At 48.1% G+C, this 17716-nt stretch overlaps 1 protein-coding gene across 1 annotated transcript in view; it reads right to left on the bottom strand.

Annotated features, from left to right (window-relative positions):
- The window catches only part of LAMA1 (laminin subunit alpha 1), a 123524-nt gene that overhangs the window by 45190 nt on the left and 60618 nt on the right, over nt 1–17716 (bottom strand). The window contains exons 17-29 of the mRNA XM_084778117.1: nt 14680–14807; nt 12736–12822; nt 11753–11964; nt 9951–10057; nt 9489–9669; nt 8620–8756; nt 7528–7764; nt 6435–6578; nt 5407–5586; nt 4013–4198; nt 3366–3493; nt 1716–1836; nt 298–435 (exon numbers count right to left, since the gene is read on the bottom strand). Of these exons, the coding sequence (XP_084634243.1) occupies nt 298–435; nt 1716–1836; nt 3366–3493; nt 4013–4198; nt 5407–5586; nt 6435–6578; nt 7528–7764; nt 8620–8756; nt 9489–9669; nt 9951–10057; nt 11753–11964; nt 12736–12822; nt 14680–14807 (1986 nt within the window). The remainder of the gene's footprint in view (nt 1–297; nt 436–1715; nt 1837–3365; nt 3494–4012; nt 4199–5406; nt 5587–6434; nt 6579–7527; nt 7765–8619; nt 8757–9488; nt 9670–9950; nt 10058–11752; nt 11965–12735; nt 12823–14679; nt 14808–17716) is intronic.

Raw genomic sequence — 17716 nt, 5'->3', positions numbered from 1 at the left:
TTCCTGGTGGCCATCATTCAGGAGAATGAGCTACCCCACAGAGTGGCGGAGAAATGACCTGGCTAGTGACGACAAAAGTTGGGGAGGCATCAGCTGCTGAGCAAGATGAAGAAACAACACTGTCTGGTTTCCTAGTGGCCAGTGGCGAGAGGGGAGGAGGCGCTTTCTGAACAGAGAGGGCAGGAGCCAGTATGTGGCAAGGACCTCTTGGAGGGCCTGCCTGGTCCCTGGCCTCCTTCTTCAAGTCACACTGATAACACTGCAAACTTAGGTCAGTCCCCACACAAGCAAACATACCAGACACTGCCCAGTTTCAGGGTCACAGACATCACTGTGGTTGTTGCAACTGCAGGGCACACAAGGAGCCAGCAGAGGGCGGGGTCCCCTGCCACCACTTTCTGGAAGCTTCCCTCTGTGGTACCCAGGAGCACAGTCCTAAAGGGATGCCAAAGGGACAATAAAGTGGACACTGGTTAAAATGTGGGCACAGGGTGAATATTCTTTTCTCCAGTGACAACAGAGGGCTGACCAGTACATGAAAAGGGCAACAGCATTATAAGGTGGAAATGCAGATCAAATCCCCCCAAGAGCTGAGCATGGTGCCTTGTATCCATAAGCACAGCTGTGGGGAAACTGAGGCAGAAGAACTCCACTAAATTTCAGTTAAGCCTAGACTACAGAGTGAGTTTCTTTTTTGTTTTTTCTTTCTGTTTTTTGTTTTGTTTTGTTGGGTTTTTTGTTTGTTTGTTTTGTTTTTGTTTTTGAGACAGGGTTTCTCTGTATAACAGCGCTCTGTTTGTCCTGGACTCCCTCTGTAGACCAGGCTGGCCTTGAGCTCACAAGATTCACCTGCTTCTACCTCCTGAGTGCTGGGATTAAAGGTGTACACCACCACTGCCCAGCTCAGACTAGCCTAGGCTGTCTCAAAACACTACCACCAACAACAGTGAAAACCCCAGCTCCCCTCAAATCCCATGCCTCCAGTCAGAGCGACAAAGCAGAGCTAGTGCTGGAGATGTGAAGGGCTGAACTGCCTGTGCCCAGCCAGTCCAGAGGAAGACGGTGGGCAGAGTCCTCCAAAACTGCAATTGGCTAACAAGTGTACTCCTGATGGACTCGGAAGAATGACACAAAGCAAAGGAGCTGGGAGAGACAGTTACACTCCCCTCCTCATAGAAGTTTGCACAGAAGCAACCCAAGGAAGGCCCCACAGGAAACGAATAGCTGAGCAAAGTGAACCCATGTAACTGATGGAATATTATTTGTCCTTAAAAAGGAAAGCATTTCAGAGAGTGTTCAACATGAAGAAAGGGCCGAAGGCATTGTGCTAAGTGAAAAGGGTAGTGACAAAAGTGGAAACACTGCAGGACTCCATCATCTGGGGACTCGGGTGGTCAGGGTCAGAGAGAGATGAGCGGGTGAAGGGCCTCGCAGGTGGAAGGCTCGTGTGAGGAGTTGCTGAATACATGTGGTTTCAGTTTGCTAAGAGACAATTACGTCCTAAAGAACAGTTGTACGCCACAAGTCGCTGCTGACTTCTACACTTAAAAGTTGGTGGTGGCAATAAATCTGATTTTAAACAAAGATTAACATTTCTTTTAAATTCAAAGAGCAATAAGAAGTGACACCTGTGTGTTCATGTCCCGGGCAGAATGGCTATGAATGAGCATATTTCAGCTGGAAGCCAGGACAGATGCAGGCCGAAGGCTCCCTACCTGACAGGAGAATCCAGCGGTGCCAGGCGGGCAGACGCAGAGCTCTAACAGGGACGCTGTGTCTCCCTCAGACGGCAACTCGGCAGCCTTCCTGCCAACCTCCATGGAGATATTGGCAATTCTGAGGCATCATTGTGAAGAGAAGCAGGAGAGGGGGCGTTAACAATCGAGAGGCTTCTGGAAACATCGCACAAGGTCCAACAATTACATCTGTGTTGAGCTGGAGGCCTGTCCAGGTAAAGCTCCACTCACTACTGCAAAGCATGTCAGCATGCAGGAGTGTGTGGCTGCAGAAAACAGGCCACAGCTAGCATGTCCAAGGCTGAACACCTTTAAGATCGTGCTGGGACTGCTCTGCCCAGCACTGCAGAGATTTTTCTCACGGGCTAGTAGATGACAAGGTGGATACACCTTTAGTCATGGTTATTAAAAAATAAATAAATAAATAAATAAATAAATAAATAAATAAATAAAAATAAAATTACTTAACACACTCCATTCCATAATTACACTGTGACAGTCTTAGTGGAATGTTCTACAAATATCAGGTGTCCATAACAAAGTCCCCATCTGAAGGCCTGCCTTTGACGGGGACATTTTGTTCCCAGCCCCCAGCTCCCCTGCTCTCTACTTCCTGGCTGCTATGAGACTAAACAGCTTGGGTCTTATGGGGCCAGCTGAGCACTACCTCAAACCTCTTGAACTGTGGCCATCTTGGGGTCTGGATGAGAAGTGTCCCCCACAGGCTTGTATATCTGAACATGGTTCCCTGTTGGTGGAGCAGTTTGGGGAGGGTGTAGAGTCTTTAAGAGGTAGGACCTCAGCCGGAGAGATGGCTCAGAGGTTAAGAGCGCCACCTGCTCTTCCAAAGGTCCTGAGTTCAATTCCCAGCAACCACATGGTGGCTCACAACCATCTATAATGTGATCTGATGCTTTCTTCTGGCTTACAGGTGTACATGCAGGCAGAAGACTGTATACATACTAAATAAATAAATAAATATTAAAAAAAAAAGAGGTAGGACCTCAGTGGAGGGAGCGCATCCCTGGGGGTGGATTTTGAGGGCTGACAGCCTCGCTCTGCTTCTACTCCATCCACTTGGCACCTCCTGCGTGGTTAAGGTGTGGTGTTCGGCTTTCTGCCCCAACCTCTTGCTGCTGTGCCTTCTCTGCCAGTGTGGACAGTTTATTCTCAGGAACCCTGAGTCAAAATAAACTTTTTCCTCTATAAGTTGCTTTGGGTTGGAGTGTTTATCACAGCAACAGAAAATCAACTAATATAGAACCAAAATGCACCTTTCCTCCACTTAAACTGTTTCCCTCCTGTGTTTTGTCATAGCAACAAAAATGCTGACTAACAAGCTATTAATATTTAACAGGATTTAGATAAGGAACAGAGCTATATCTGTTAATAAAGATGCAGGTAATTGGAGTAAGGGGACAGATATCCCACTTCTACATCAAATAATGAAGACATTCAAAGCTCTAGAACAACAGTCCTCAATTGGAGACTCCTTTGAGGGTTGCATAGCAGGTACCCTGCATATCAGGTATTTACAATTCATAACAGTGGCAGATTTACAGTTATGAAGTAGCAACCAAGGTAATTTCACAGTTTGGGGTCACAGCGGTTAGGAAAGCTTCCAAGTACCTGCTTTGCTGTAGTCCTTGGCCATATGATGCCTTGATGAGGATGTACTCAACATTGCTAAGAACAGACATAAAGTCGGAGTGCGTGACATGGTTTTCAGACACAGAGTTAAAATATTTCCAGAACTCCTGTGGATGAGAAATGTGTCTGCTTAAGTTCATAGTTCAAATCCTCACAGACATACAGCCTTACAAAGAGAACACAGCTTTTTCATTGGCAGCTTCAGACATCAATCCTGCTCTGGGTGACAGAGGTCAGCTATAGCCTAATAGGCAGTTGGCACATACAAGGAGGATACACGACAGAAAGAGATGAGATGCGTCCTGGGCAGGGCAGAGCAAAAAGATGTGTAGTTTCATCATGTGACTATAAACAGCAAACAATTTAAGGCTTAGGAATTGCTTCTGGAATTTCCCATTTAATATATCTGAACTTCAGTTAAACATGCATATCCAACATTATAAAGAGCAAAGCTGTGGAGAAGGGACAACTACTGTAGTGTGCCTGTCATGAGGCCATGGAATACGGGTCACTCTTAGAACTCTTGGTGAGGCTGCTGGAGCGCGGGTCCCAGGGCCCTCCTGGACTTTTGTAACCCTGACAGCAAAGCATTCGTGAGGAACGTATGTGGAACAAGCACACATCACCTCTTTCATTCCCACTTCGTAATCCTGTCTCACTCCGTTCTCTGGCGCCGGGGCATCCATGTAAATGATGTGCTTCCTAGCCCGACCTCCTTTGATGAGAACTTGAGGCTCATAATTGGATGTGCCAGTGCCGAGGGTGGAGTAGAAAGCCACGCTGTACTGCAGTTTCCCACCATAGGCCAGGAGCTAACAAACAACAAACGTGTTATTTCTCTGATGCAGCCTGGGTTTAAAGACATGTTATGGAAAGATCCTACACATTACACTGTATCAGATTGTGAATATACTGTATGGAAAGGTCCTACACATTACACTGTATCCAATTGTGAATACACTGTATGGAAAGGTCCTACACATTACACTGTATCCGATTGTAAATATACTGTATGGAAAGGTCCTACACATTACACTGTATCCAATTGTGAATACACTGTATGGAAAGGTCCTACACATTACACTGTATCCAATTGTGAATATACTGTATGGAAGTGTCTTACACATTACACTGTATCTGATTGTGAATATACTGTACAGAAAGGTCCTACACATTACACTGTATCCGATTGTGAATACACTGTATGGAAAGGTCCTACACATTACACTGTATCTGATTGTGAATACACTGTATGGAAAGGTCTTACACATTACACTGTATCCGGTTGTGAATATTTCACCTGGACAATTGGGAATATGTCCTCTGGAATCTGCTTCTTTCTAACTCTGCTTATTGATGGTCTGAGACTGACTGACGGTCTCCCAGCAATCCCACCAAAGGCAGAATCAGAAGAAACCAGCGAGGCAAGGATTCTAATCACTTTCAGTCTCCTTTGAATTAAAATCATCTTTATCTATAGGGCCACTTGGATAGATTTCTGAAACTTAAAGATCTAAGTGAGCCTGCGTGGTGGTGTAGATCAATTATCCTGGCACTCAGGACACTGAGGTGGGAGGATGGAAGTTTAAGACTAGCCTGGACCAACACACTGAATCCTACCTCAGAAAACCCAGAACAATATAAAGAGCAGAGTGACTTACAGGAAAGCGCACTCAAAGGCTGCTATCTTCCTTTCACGTGCTGTCTCAGGAAGGGCTCCCGGGTCAGAGCTAGCACTGAGGGTTACATTTAGCTGCTACTAGGAATTACAGTATAGACTCGCTCAATTACTGCTTTAGAAAGGAGAACACAATAACGTGAACTGATGAAACTGGAAAGGCTTTAAAAATTAAACCATTTGAAGATCCGAGCCTTTGCAAGGATTTTTGTAAGTGCAGAATGTCTCCACCTTGGCTCAGAAGATCAATTGAATTGCATAGCCAAGTCCTTTAACCATGGGCAGGAGCGGGACTCAGACTTTCTCTTGGGGAAGAGGAATGGGCTGGGCTGGTGTGCTCACCTGGTCTCCCTCGAAGTGCTTTGGTAGCCGCCAGTAAAACGGCTCTGCGTGGACATGCTGGCGGACAGCCTCTGCATCCAGCAAGGTGTCTGGAGCCTGGAAATGCACACCTTCAAGTGTGCCCTTGAGGTTGCTCTGTGAAACCACATGCAGGAGGGGCTGATCGGAAGCCAGAGTTATCTAGACATGGAAGGGAGAAAGGCATGCTTCACGTGAAGTTAAGTACCTGTAACTCGGTGGGTAGCAGTGCTTGCTGTGTACACGTGAGGCTCCATGATGGAATCCCCAACACTCATGTAAAACAGCCAGTGTGGCTGCATGTGGATCCGTAACCCCAGTGCTATGCAGTTCCGGAGAAAGCTGTGGCTTGAGGGCTGCTAACCAGCCCCAAGTTCAGTGAAAGTCCCAGGCTCTAGGGGATACAGTGGAGAGTAACCCAGTGGGAATATCAACATTCTCCTTTCACTTCTGCACATGTGCAACCCAACACACACACACACACACACACACACACACACACACACACACACACACAGATACAGGCACATAGACATAAACACAGGCACACACACAGAGAGAGATACATACAAATACACAGACACACAGACACACATACCAGATTTGATCTGTCAGATTTTCCAATGGTCTCCGGATGAAAAGTTTCATTTTAACACCAGAGAGTAAATATTTTTCTTTAGATTGCACATGTGGATCAGGATGACCAGAGCCACTATGATTGACTGGGTTCAAGCTATTGCTACCCTGGAGCATCAATGACAAAAAGTACACTTTGGAGTTGCTGTAGTTGTCTCTTCTTTCCAAGAAAAGCCTTCCATGGATCAGCTGTAGGTGGGCACAGAAAGCCTTCATCTCTGCTTATGTCACTAGATGACAGAAGTGGTCAGAGGACCCTGACTCATGTAGCAAGCGAATCGCTGTCCTCGAAGTTCTGATATCTCTCCCAATGCCCACCTAACTCCCAAAGACGAGAGGGCTCCAACGCTTAAAACTGTGTGCGTGTGACTTACCGGAACCCTCACATAACCCTCCAACTCCAAGCAGAGCTGGGACAGGCCAAAGCAGAAGCAGGGGCTGCAGCCGAGGGGGTTGTCTGCTCTCAAGGCAAAGGTACCGGCTCGGCACTCGCTGCACTGGAGTCCCAGGACATTCTCCTAAAGGAGAGAAAATGGACAAATTAATGCCTGAAAGAGAAGAGATGTGACTTTATGTACATGTAGAGACAAAAATAATAAAACACTTGATCCACAAGCGTTGCTAAGCTTGATCTCCTGTGGCCACACCTCTACGGAAGGCTGTGACCAACCATTAGTTCTCTCAGACATGCAGGGCTCCCCAAGTACAACTGCAGAGCAAAACTATGGTGGAAGAGGCTGCAAACACATACTCACTAATGTGAGTCTCCGAGGGTCCCTAGGTGACCCTGAGGGCATCTGGATAGAGCCCCAGGCTAGGTGAAGGCCAGCCAGGTCCTGGCCACTCTGACTGACTGGAGCTAGGCCTGCTGTTAAGAGGTGTGGGAAGACACAAAATGTGCCTCCTCGACTCTTTCCTTCATCACCTGTAGCCCCACACCAGTACACCAGCTTCAGGCTGCCACCTCGTCCATCCTCCTTGCTGAGAGGACTAGAGAAAGTGGCAATGACCTGGCAACAAAGCATGCTGGGAAAGCCTATGGACACGTATGAATTCAAGGTGACATTAAGCTCTGACCTCATAGGAAAGCACTGTGCATAATTTCCCTTTATTTGGCACGGATATATATACTAATCACCTGTCCAACAGCACAGCTATAAAAACCCCTAAAACCCCCAAATCTTCCCCCAAAGCCCTGCTAGCTGCTTTATCTCTTCAAGAATGTTCAGCCCACAGATGCATGCAAGAAGGCTGTCTTCAGAAGGGGTAAAATTCTGTCCCAAGAGTCTTCCACCATTCCAGGAGAGAACGCAGAGACTGAAGCCAGAGACCGATGTATGGAGGTGTCCGAGGAAGGGTTTCGAACCGTGCTTCTGATCATGAGAATCTATGTAAATAGTCAGGAGCCCAGGGGTGGGAAGGAGGAGGCCACAGGAAGGAAACTGAGGCTCGGGGGCCTACATGTACCTTGCAGGAGCAGGTGCCGCTGTCCTTCGTGCAGCTGCAGACACCCTGTTCCAGGTCACAGGTGTCTGTCAGCGTCCCCCTCAGGTCGCAGTCACAGGGGACACAGTCAGGAAAACTTCTGTAACCCAAGGCGCACTGGTGGCAGCTCTGGCCAGCAAACCCTTCTTTGCAGTGGCACTGGCCAGAGAGGACATCACACTGGGGACCTGTGGAACCTGCGACGCTGCAGTTGCAAGCCTGAAAGAGGAGGGGAGGGGGTTGTAAAAAAAAAAAAAAACAAAACTAATACAAGGGCAGAACTTATATCCTCAGAAAGTACACAGACTCAGACACCGTAAAAACACTGTGGGGCAGAAACACAGAGAGTTGGCTTTCTTCTGTTCACACATGGAGCCCTTCTGCCAGGAAGCAAAGGGAAGGGCTAATTGGCAGGGCATGTGTGTTCATCCGTGACACGTATACAGAGGGGTCAAATTGTGAGCTCAGATTGAATCTAACTGTGCTAGCAACTCAGCAAAAGTATTTTAGAGGCCACGTCATGGCCCCACTCCTTTAAAGCCCAAACTATTCCTAATCCTAACCAAAGAAAATTATTTACAGACAACTAGAGCTCTCAGATTCAGCCTGAACCTCTAATGAAACAACTTACAACAGCATTGGATAGTGGAATACAAACTAGCCTAAAACATACTTAAAGGCAGATATCTGTCTCTGTAGATAGATGATAGAGACACATTTCTATCAATTTCACAGCCACGTTCTCGAAGGAAACCCAAAATAAGGAACGTGACAGCTGCTAATTCTTCTGCAGCACTCCTGAGCTTGTTATTTGCATGTTTGTCTATTTATTTCCTTAAAGGTGGGATCTCCTTAGCTGCTCCAGCTTCTCAAGCGAGCCTAGGATGAGGCTCAAACAATCTAACCCCCCTGACGCAGCCTCCTAAGTGGCTGGGGCTACAGGTGCACTGCTGGTGTTCCAAGCTGTACAGATTTTCAGTACAAACTATGGCGATATTTGACTGCTTAACCAAGGATATAAGGAAGTTTGTTTCAGGGAGGAAACACTCACGCCAGCATGGTGGCAGCACCCACCTGGCACCCCTGCTCTGGGTCAAGGCCCCAGTGCTCCTCCGCACACTCCTCACACTTCAGACCCCGGGTGTGAGGAGGGCAGAGGCACTCTCCAGAGTCAGGGTCACAGTTGTTCTGAGTATGAGCACAGTCGCAAGCTAAAACAAAAGAAGCATCACAGGTTTAGATGGTTGGTGCGATTCAGGAGGGACAGAGAGCACAATTATTATCACTATTGAGAGATGCAAGGATCCCTGAGGCCTCTTCACATATGCCGGAGGTAGCTCTGCCCCCCTACCCAGGTCTGAGAGGTCACCAGAGTGGGACAGAGATGCCTGCTGCCCAGAAGAACAAATAGTTTTAATGCAGTGGTTCTCAACCTGTGGGTTGTGACCCTCTGGGGGGAGGGAGGATGGGTTGAACCACTTTTTCACAGGAATTACATATCATATCCCGCATATCGAATGTTTACACTGTGATTCATAACAGAGAAGCAAAAGTACAGTTATGAAGTAGCAAGGAAAAATAATTTTATGGTGGGGGGGGGGGTCACGGCAACATGAGGGATGGTACTAAAGGGTCACAGCGTTGGCAAGGCTGAGAACTGCTGCTTTAATGTCATTGAGTTAGATGCGACCCTCAGTCCTTACAAAAGCTGCTGAATGTGGACCGCAATTAGGGTCCCAAAAAACTAAAGCTAAGCTCACACACACAGCAAGTAGGTGGGGAGCCAGGACCAAAGAACACGCTCGTACCCTAAAAGGGATTAGAGACAGAAAACAGGTGTGGAGCCCCACTGTAACGCCAAAAGAAATGTAAGGAAAGTTAACAGAAGTTATTTTGATGCCAAGGAAGGTGACAGGGAACGCGCAAGGAACTCAAGCACTTACGTGTGCAGCCACCGTCCCGGTACGCATAGAAACCATGCGAACACCTGTCACATTTTCTTCCAGCTACGCCTGGTACACAGTGACACTGGCCTTCCTCTGTGCAGTTGTCTGAAGTGGAGCCCTCCACACTGCAGTCACAGGGCACACAGCCACGCCCTGTGTCCAACCCGTAGTAGCCAGACTGGGTCATGAGAGAGAAAGAATGAATCATGGGTTAGTGCAGCCCATAAACATACTGGAATGCCCTCCAAGTCACACGCTAAGATGTTTGACAGAATTGCAGCACACGCCTGCTCCTGAGCACACAGCACCTAAGCCCTCTAGGTGGGGAGACCCAGCATGGCACGGACTGGCCAAGCCCAGGGAATGTACTTTTCACATATGAATTCAAGAGACTGAGGACCCAGGTTTCCTGTCAGTTGTAAACACTGGTCAGCATGCAATGGCCTGCAAGCATCTTACCAGGCACTGGTCGCACTGCTGTCCTGTCACCTGAGGTTTGCAGTCACACAGCCCGGTCTCCAGATGGCAGATGGCAGAAAGGGAGCCATTTTCATGACAGTTACAGGCTAGGACACACAAGACACATAAATGTTTTTACTCATTCATTTCTTTTTACTGTGATTATAGTAAAACTCTTTAATCCCTAAGGAAAAGGCCTAAACATTCAACACACCAGTCACCACAGAGCTAACACACCTCACAGATAATGAGTCAGTTTGTTAAACAACCCAGCAGTAGGGGCCTTGGCCCTGGACCCTGAAGACTTGAGAGCCTGAGAGAGGGCTTGGGGTCAGCTTCTTGGCTAAGCCCACCCTGCCTACCTAAGAACCTGGCTTCTTTCCAGCCTTCGGTTTTCCTTGGTCTATGTGCAGCCATAGCTTTGCCTGAGATCCTGAGGAACGCAATCCTGTTGCCCCACTCCCTGTGGCTCCTTCACCCCATAGCTTGGCCCTAAACAGGACTCCTAACTCCCAGCACACAGTCTGTCAGCTCTCCACACATAGATACGTAAGCTCCAGCTGAGCTCTCCTCCTTCTCCTTCCCTTTCTTCCCCTCCCTTTTTCCTCCCCTCCCTCCTCCCCCTCCCTCCTCCCCTCCCTCCTCCCCTCCCTCCTCCCCCTACCGCTTCATTCTGAAGGCAAACCTCTTTAGCATCCCTCCACTTCCACTCTCCCTTAGTATGCCCATCAACCTCAATTATTATTTCCTGTCCTCCTGGGAGTCTTGCGCACTAATGCATCACTTTTCAAAGTCTCTAGGACATCCTAAGTCCTAAATTCAGTGTGCAGATTTTAGTGCTCACCTTATGTGATCTTTCTTCAGAATTTGACCCATAGACCACTCCCTCACACCCTGTATTTTAAGTTAAGCATCCATGTCGCTGAAGTTTGGGTTGCTGGGCCAAAGCCATGGTTGTTTTCATCTGCCTGCAAACTTACGATTTTTCTGAACAAGCGGCACCAGCTTGTCTCTATGCTGTAATATAAAGACTAACACTTGTCTGGAGTTATCAAAAAGTGGTGTTATTATTCATGCGTCCCTTCCTTAAGACTGCGCGGAAGCAAGTACTGTGCAAGGTGTAGACGGCAGAAATGGCGGCGTGAGCCAGGGAAGGGACCCATGAAGCTGAGGAGCTGTCGGCGGCTGATGGCTACCAGAGAGTCTTCTTCAGAGACGCGGCCCCTTTGTGCTGCCCCAACTCCACCCACATGAAGCCAGGAAGGAGAAGTGGGAAGGAGAAGGAGATGGGAGGAGCTGAAGAGGACGATGGGAGCCGAAGGGGAGGGAGTGGGGGGTGAATTGGATCAAAGTACATTGTGCACATGTTTAAAACTCTCAAGCAATAAAGCTTTCTCTTAACTATGCAAAGAGGCAAATACTGAACGCTTTAATATTAGCCCCAAAGCGTGACCATCTCAGGCACGGGAAACCGACTGTCTCAATGGGTGGCTCTAGACCATCCCTAATTTCAAGGCTTTTTTGGAGAACACAGCAAGTCATGAGCAGAGCACTGGGATGTGCCACCACCATGCTTCAGAGAGAAAGCCTCATCCACGGCAATAGAGGGTATGCATTTTCTAGACCTCTGACCTTCAGGGATAAACGCTATTAAGCTACTGTAGAGTACTGACTATGTCTGATCAACAGGAGCGCCATCATCAGTATACAAGACATATTCAAGGTAGGGTTGAATATGGGCTAAGCCCTTTTGAAAAACGCTAAGAATTCACATGGCGATACAGAACTGCTCAAGTGCTCACCTCGGCAATTTTTGGCAGTCACAGCATCTCCATAGAAGCCGTCTGCACACCTCTCACAATGGGCACCGTCTGTGTTCCACAAGCACTTCAGGCATTCCCCCGTGACAGTGTCACAGTGGCCAGCCTCCAGAGGATCAACATTGCCACTGCAGTTACATGGTACACAGGTCCCCCCGGGCACTGTTGGGTTTCCATAGTAACCGTCTGCACATCTGTATCCAGGATGGAAAGCGGAATCTAGTGAATAGGGCTGCTCAAGGTATTGCCTGGAGATCCAGGGACACCCTGGAAGGCCAATAAATCAGACTGGCCACTTCCCTTAAGATTTGCAATGGAAAAGAGGTGACCCTCCCTCCAGATGGTCACAAATCTTCCATGCCTCTTGTGAGATGGGAGCAGATCGAAACTGCGCATAAATCCAGAGGATGTGCCTCTGTGACTTACTCCTGGCCACTCTGGCCGCTACCCAGCTCTTGACAGGCTAAACCAGGGGCAGGCACCAAGGCTTACACGTGGGAAAAGACAAGACTGGCTTCTGGGTGCCAGAAGAAGACTCTCAATCAGACCATCCAAAGCCCTGACTATTGTCCAAACAACTGAATACTCAGACATGCAAAGACCATAAAGACAGACTGGCCGACTCCCCGTTGCCCTCTCCTGATGTTCTTGGTGTGAATACTGATGAGCTCTGGGAGGTGGAACACTGCTCTCTCAGTGTGCATCCTGCTTTTTTCATGATCTTAGGTAATGCCCCAAGATGCCAAGACCACACTTAACTAAATATTATAAGTGTCCATCAATGCACATTATATGCATACATTGAACTATCACACCATACCTACAGGGTATAGACAATTGTTATGTGTCAATTAACACTGAAGATTTGTAGATATTTAAGAAGACGATATAAAATTTATACTGGGTTTTAAAAAATAATGTTAATGCTGCTTTGTGAAAGCGGGGGTTGGGGCGCCACAAAGTACCTCTCACACCAGGCTCCTGCGTAACCCGGGGCACACTGGTCACAGACAACTTTCTCTCCATCAGTGAGGTGGCAGGTAGGGCTGAAACTGTCAAAACATTTGAAATGAATGTGATTTTTTCCAGTGGATGCTACTTGTTTCTAAATACTAAAAATGGTTATTATGTCTGTATTAACGATTGCTCAACAGGTTCACTCTCCACCGTTAGCCCAGAAGCCAATGTCTCTGCCATGAGGCACACCCGGGCACACTCAGACACACCCAGGCACACCCGGCAGCCTCCTTTGTCCATCACTCATCATTGAATGCCTGCTCTTCCTCTGTCCCCCAGGCTGTAGCACACTCACATCCCCCTGCCTCTGCCTGTTCTGAGCACTAATGGCTTCATCCTTACTGCCTACCTCTCCTTGCTTCCTCCGAGAAGCCTATTTGGACGCTCGGCAACATTAACTCCCTTTCTCTCTTGTGGCTCACTAGCAGGGATCTTTCAGGCTCTGAAGACAGCCCCTCCAGACACACACAGAAACAGACACACAGACACACAGATATACACACGTAAACACACAGACAGATACAAAAACGTACACACAGACACATATAAACAGAGAGACAGAGAAATACACGTACACACTCGCGTGTGCATGTATACCCACACACATGTACACGCACATGCACACAGAGCTTGCTGAGGTCCTGGAGTGGCCTGAATAGGGAAGGTACCTCAGCATTTCAAGATGAGTAACCATTAACTGTCTCTACTACCACTTTGGGATGGCTCCTGTGTCTTCCTCAGAGTTCCCGATGCTGAAAGTTTGCTTCACACTAGGGTAGCATTGAGAGGTTGTGGCTAGGTCATTGGCCTTTGGACAGGAGGAAGGCCTTATGATGAGACCACGTTAGAGAGGGAGCTGTTGCTAAAGCAGGAGGCCAGTCCTGAATCTCTCTCTTTCTGTGTTATGTGACCCGTGTCTTTCACACACGTCCGCCACTGTGATGCCATCACCACGAGGCCCGCAGAAGAGGCTGGCGCCATGTCCTCGCACCTCCAGACAAACTAATGAAATGTCTTTTCTCCATCAGTACCCAGCTCCAAAAATGTCGTGACACCTCAGAGTCAGTAACAGCATTGGTCTATATGCCAAATTTTTAGGCAAAAATCCCTGTGGACAGAATTCACTGATAATGGGTAGATGAAGAGATGGCGGAGAGGGGAGGAGGGAAAAGGGAGGAGAGGAGAAGGCGGACACAGAGAGGGAGGAGAGAAAAAAAAAGATTGCTAACTACTGGCCTGTAGACTTTACATGCCCTGGCATGAAAGATAAAGATTTTCTAGGAAGATCTCCTGCAACACACACCCTGCTTTCTGATTAAGGACCAAGTGCAATTCCTCAAGCAGAGTGTGTGTGCTTGTGCATCCTTGGCACACTCGGTTCCCTCTGACTGCTGAGTGGCCCCCTTCCCATCCTATCTGACAGCAGAGCTTCTCCAGAGACATCCCTCAACCCACACACTCCCACCATTGCATGGACTGGCCTCCGTCGCAGACCTCACTACACCGCGTCCCTGGGGCCATGGTGGAGTGCTTGCTGCTCACATCACCTCCTTTGGTGTCTAGTCTATGGCAGGCATAGATTAGCTTCACGTTTTCACAATTTGATCATCTGACCAAAGCTCATCAAAGACAGAGCAGTGTTTTATTCATTAGAACATTGTCTTGACCACCAGATGTATTCTTATGAAAACACATGGCAGGCATGAGTCCAAGAGGAGACAAGTGTGTGCATCTTTGCTGCCTCACACCTTCCCTTGTGTCATTAAATACACCAGGTTTTTAATAAGAGAACTTTCCCTTTTGGCCTCTCATCTGAATCAATTATCACTCATGACACAGCCTTGCTTGGAGACATCAGAACACACACCAAAGGGGACCAGGATGAGACTTACTTGTTAGAGTCAATGGAGAGAGGGCAGGCACAAGGCTGGCAGTCCCCTGGGGTCCCACGTGAGGGTGTCCCGTAGAAGCCAGGCAGGCACTGCTCACAGTGGCTCCCCGTGGTGTTGTGTGTACACGCCTAAGTCACATGCATGAAAAGATGAGTCATCTCAGGCTTCCTTGAAGGGTTTTCAGCTTCACCCATGAAGAAGCTGAGGTTCACGTTAAGACAGAGAACAAGGAAAGGACACAAGCTAAAACACACGTGAACCCCCAGACTGATGATTTTGTTTGCTTGTTTTTAGCATGGCTTGTATAATATCACAGAAATAGTTTACACTAAAGAATTTTAAAGAGACGTGACAATATAATTCAATACCTGACCTCAGTGGAGGGTCAGTAAAAAATGCTACACGGGACACAACAACAAAAAGAAGCCACTCATTTTATATACTTGGTCATTTCTCATGCATCTATTTAAATAGGATTTTCACCTCTACACTATGTATGCTTCCATAACTCCTGAGGCTGACATGTCCCCTAGAGTAACTTAAGCTTGGTTTCATAAAGACCCGGTATCACGTCCATTCCATACCGGGGCTGCCCCAGATTTTCTCAGGTGAGTTATCCTAGCCAGGAGGGCCTTAGTTCAAAAGTGGACACTGGCCACCACAGCGAGCCGCAGATGAGGACTCGGGCTCCAGAGATAGGGCCAGAGCCTGTGTTTCTATTTCCGGTTGTGATCCCAGCCCTTAGCTTCTGAGCCCTCTCTCCAGCCCGAGCCTGTGTTTCTAATGAGCTTCCGCGTAAACCCGGGATTGGTTCTCAAGAAGAAAAGAATTGCTTTTACTTCTCATGACATTGGCTCTGATCATTAACCCAAACACCTTTAAAAAAATGCAATGAGGCCGACAGGAGGTTACATGGCTGAACTAATGTTGTACAAATAAACGCAGCTTTGGTTTTAAAATAGTGGGCTGTGCTCATCTGTGTCCTGTATGAACGGTGAGAAGCTTCTGCGAGGCTGAGAAGGACGCCGAGGGCTGCAGGAAGGTTGCAGAACCGGAGCCCAGTTACGGTTTGCCTTGGCCTATCTTCAGCCGCCTTCACAGCCATTCCTTGCCAACTGCTATGTCTGGCCTGACATCCTTGTGACTAGTAGGCAAAACCCTTTGAATGTCTTAAGAGACCATTAACAACTGAGAAAGTCTAAGCTGTCAGCAGACAGAATCTGGGGCCCACAGCAGAGGATCACCAGGTTGTTACAGCCCGCCTACTGATTCCACCGGCATATCTGAAAAGGGCCTTAAGACAAGACTCTGTTCTGTCCCTATACAGACTTCTATTACCACGCTTGAGCACGGTTTCGGGGTGTCCTAAACCTGCATTCCTGGGTGGCTGCTCACTAGTATTTGGCTCCAGAATCAGCCCTCTCCTCTCTCCCTTGAAGTAAGAGTTGTGTTTTATGTCCGTGCACGTATCCGTGCGATGTGGAGTCGGACTTAAGGGGCACATGGGACCTCAACGTTGTCTCTGTTGAGGTAAACTGTTCAGCAATTTTGCTGATAAACCCTAGGAGCATGTGTTGTGGTGTCTCCTTTGGGGGCGGCCAATCTGAGTGCTGTTGCTGCTGGCGGCCCGGACGCCAGAGGGTGAGAGTGTGCATCCCTCTTCGGAAGAGAAACTTCTTTCATTGGAAGAGAAAAGACATAAGGGTTCAAGAGAGAACTCAATCTCCAAGCCACCCTGATTTTAAAAGTTTAGTTTCCTTCTACTCTTATCTACATTATCTTCAATTCCATCCATTTCCTCTAAAAAATAAGCATTATTTGTTTAAAGGGAGGGAAATAGCAACTTGGGGGAAAGGCTAGCAGACACCATCTTATCTGGGCGGCTCACGGTGGCATCCCCAGAAGAAGATGCAGCAAGGTCATTGTCCCCTGCAGGCTCTGAGAAGATGTATCATTTCCTAGGCCTCGTGTCCCAGTGCCCAGTCCCAGTGAGATCGCAGAGGAACGTCAAATGAGACGATCCTTAGCTGAGAGTGTTCGGCAGAGGGCCTGGCATTCTTGGAGAGGACAAGAGAGTGTGAACTACTGCAGAAGAGAGGAAGCAAGGCTTTGCTGGGCCAGAGGACGCTCAGTTTTAATCCTAAAAAGGAGACTGGACAGGGGTGGAAACGCTGGGGGAATGAGAGTTACCTGCATGGCGAACGGCCTGGCACCAGGGCGGATGTCACAGTTAGATGACATCTAAAGACCTAAGTGTTGGGATGCAGGGAAAGTTCACCGAGGGATTCTGCAGTACGCCATGGCTTCCTTCTAAGTCTAGAACAGTCTCTAAAAAGTGCTTACAACCCCAAATACTATTCTGTATGATAAGTGGGGCATCAGGGAGTAGTTAGCAGACACACTGAGCATGTACAGCTCACTTAGCACCAGTTCCTTTAGTATCTACTGTATTAGGTGGATGAGCTCAGCTCACACACACTTAACTTATTTGATACATATTTCTGCAACTATGCATTTATAGATGCACAAGGAATCTTTATATAAAGGCCTGCTGTAACTACACCACCCACTAGAAGCCCATCCTCCACAGGCTGTCTGCCCACCCCAATGTCCACAGGAGGCGGGGGGGGGGGGGGAAGGCGGGGCTTGTAGACCACATGACAGAACAAAGGTGACAAAGCCACAACCTTCCCCAGCCCCTGGAACAGGCTCTGAAGGAAAAGCCATCCCAGAAGGACCAAATCGCCAGCAGATGATGCTTCATGCGGTTGCCATGGATGCTTAGCATCCTGAGTAAAGACATGAACAGACAAACGATGGTTCGCTCAGTGAACAATGAGAAAGCAAGTGAGCGGGACATGGGGCGTCAGCTCTTCTTCTCTGGGGGTCTGATAATTAAGTTTTCCTTAGTCTCCTGTCTCACTGAATCATTTGATTAAAGAGCTTGGGGCTGGGGCTTCCTGGCCCAGACAAAAGGGGCACAGGCCATTAGTGTTCACACTCACAGTCCCTGAGCAGAGGGTGACGATGGCCTCCT

The sequence above is a fragment of the Acomys minous genome (assembly GCF_964271855.1).
Source record: "Acomys minous genome assembly, chromosome: 4".
In the NCBI taxonomy this organism is placed as follows: Eukaryota; Metazoa; Chordata; class Mammalia; order Rodentia; family Muridae; genus Acomys; species Acomys minous.
Note: the sequence above shows the minus strand (reverse complement) of the source record. Positions and strands in the feature narration are given on the sequence as shown.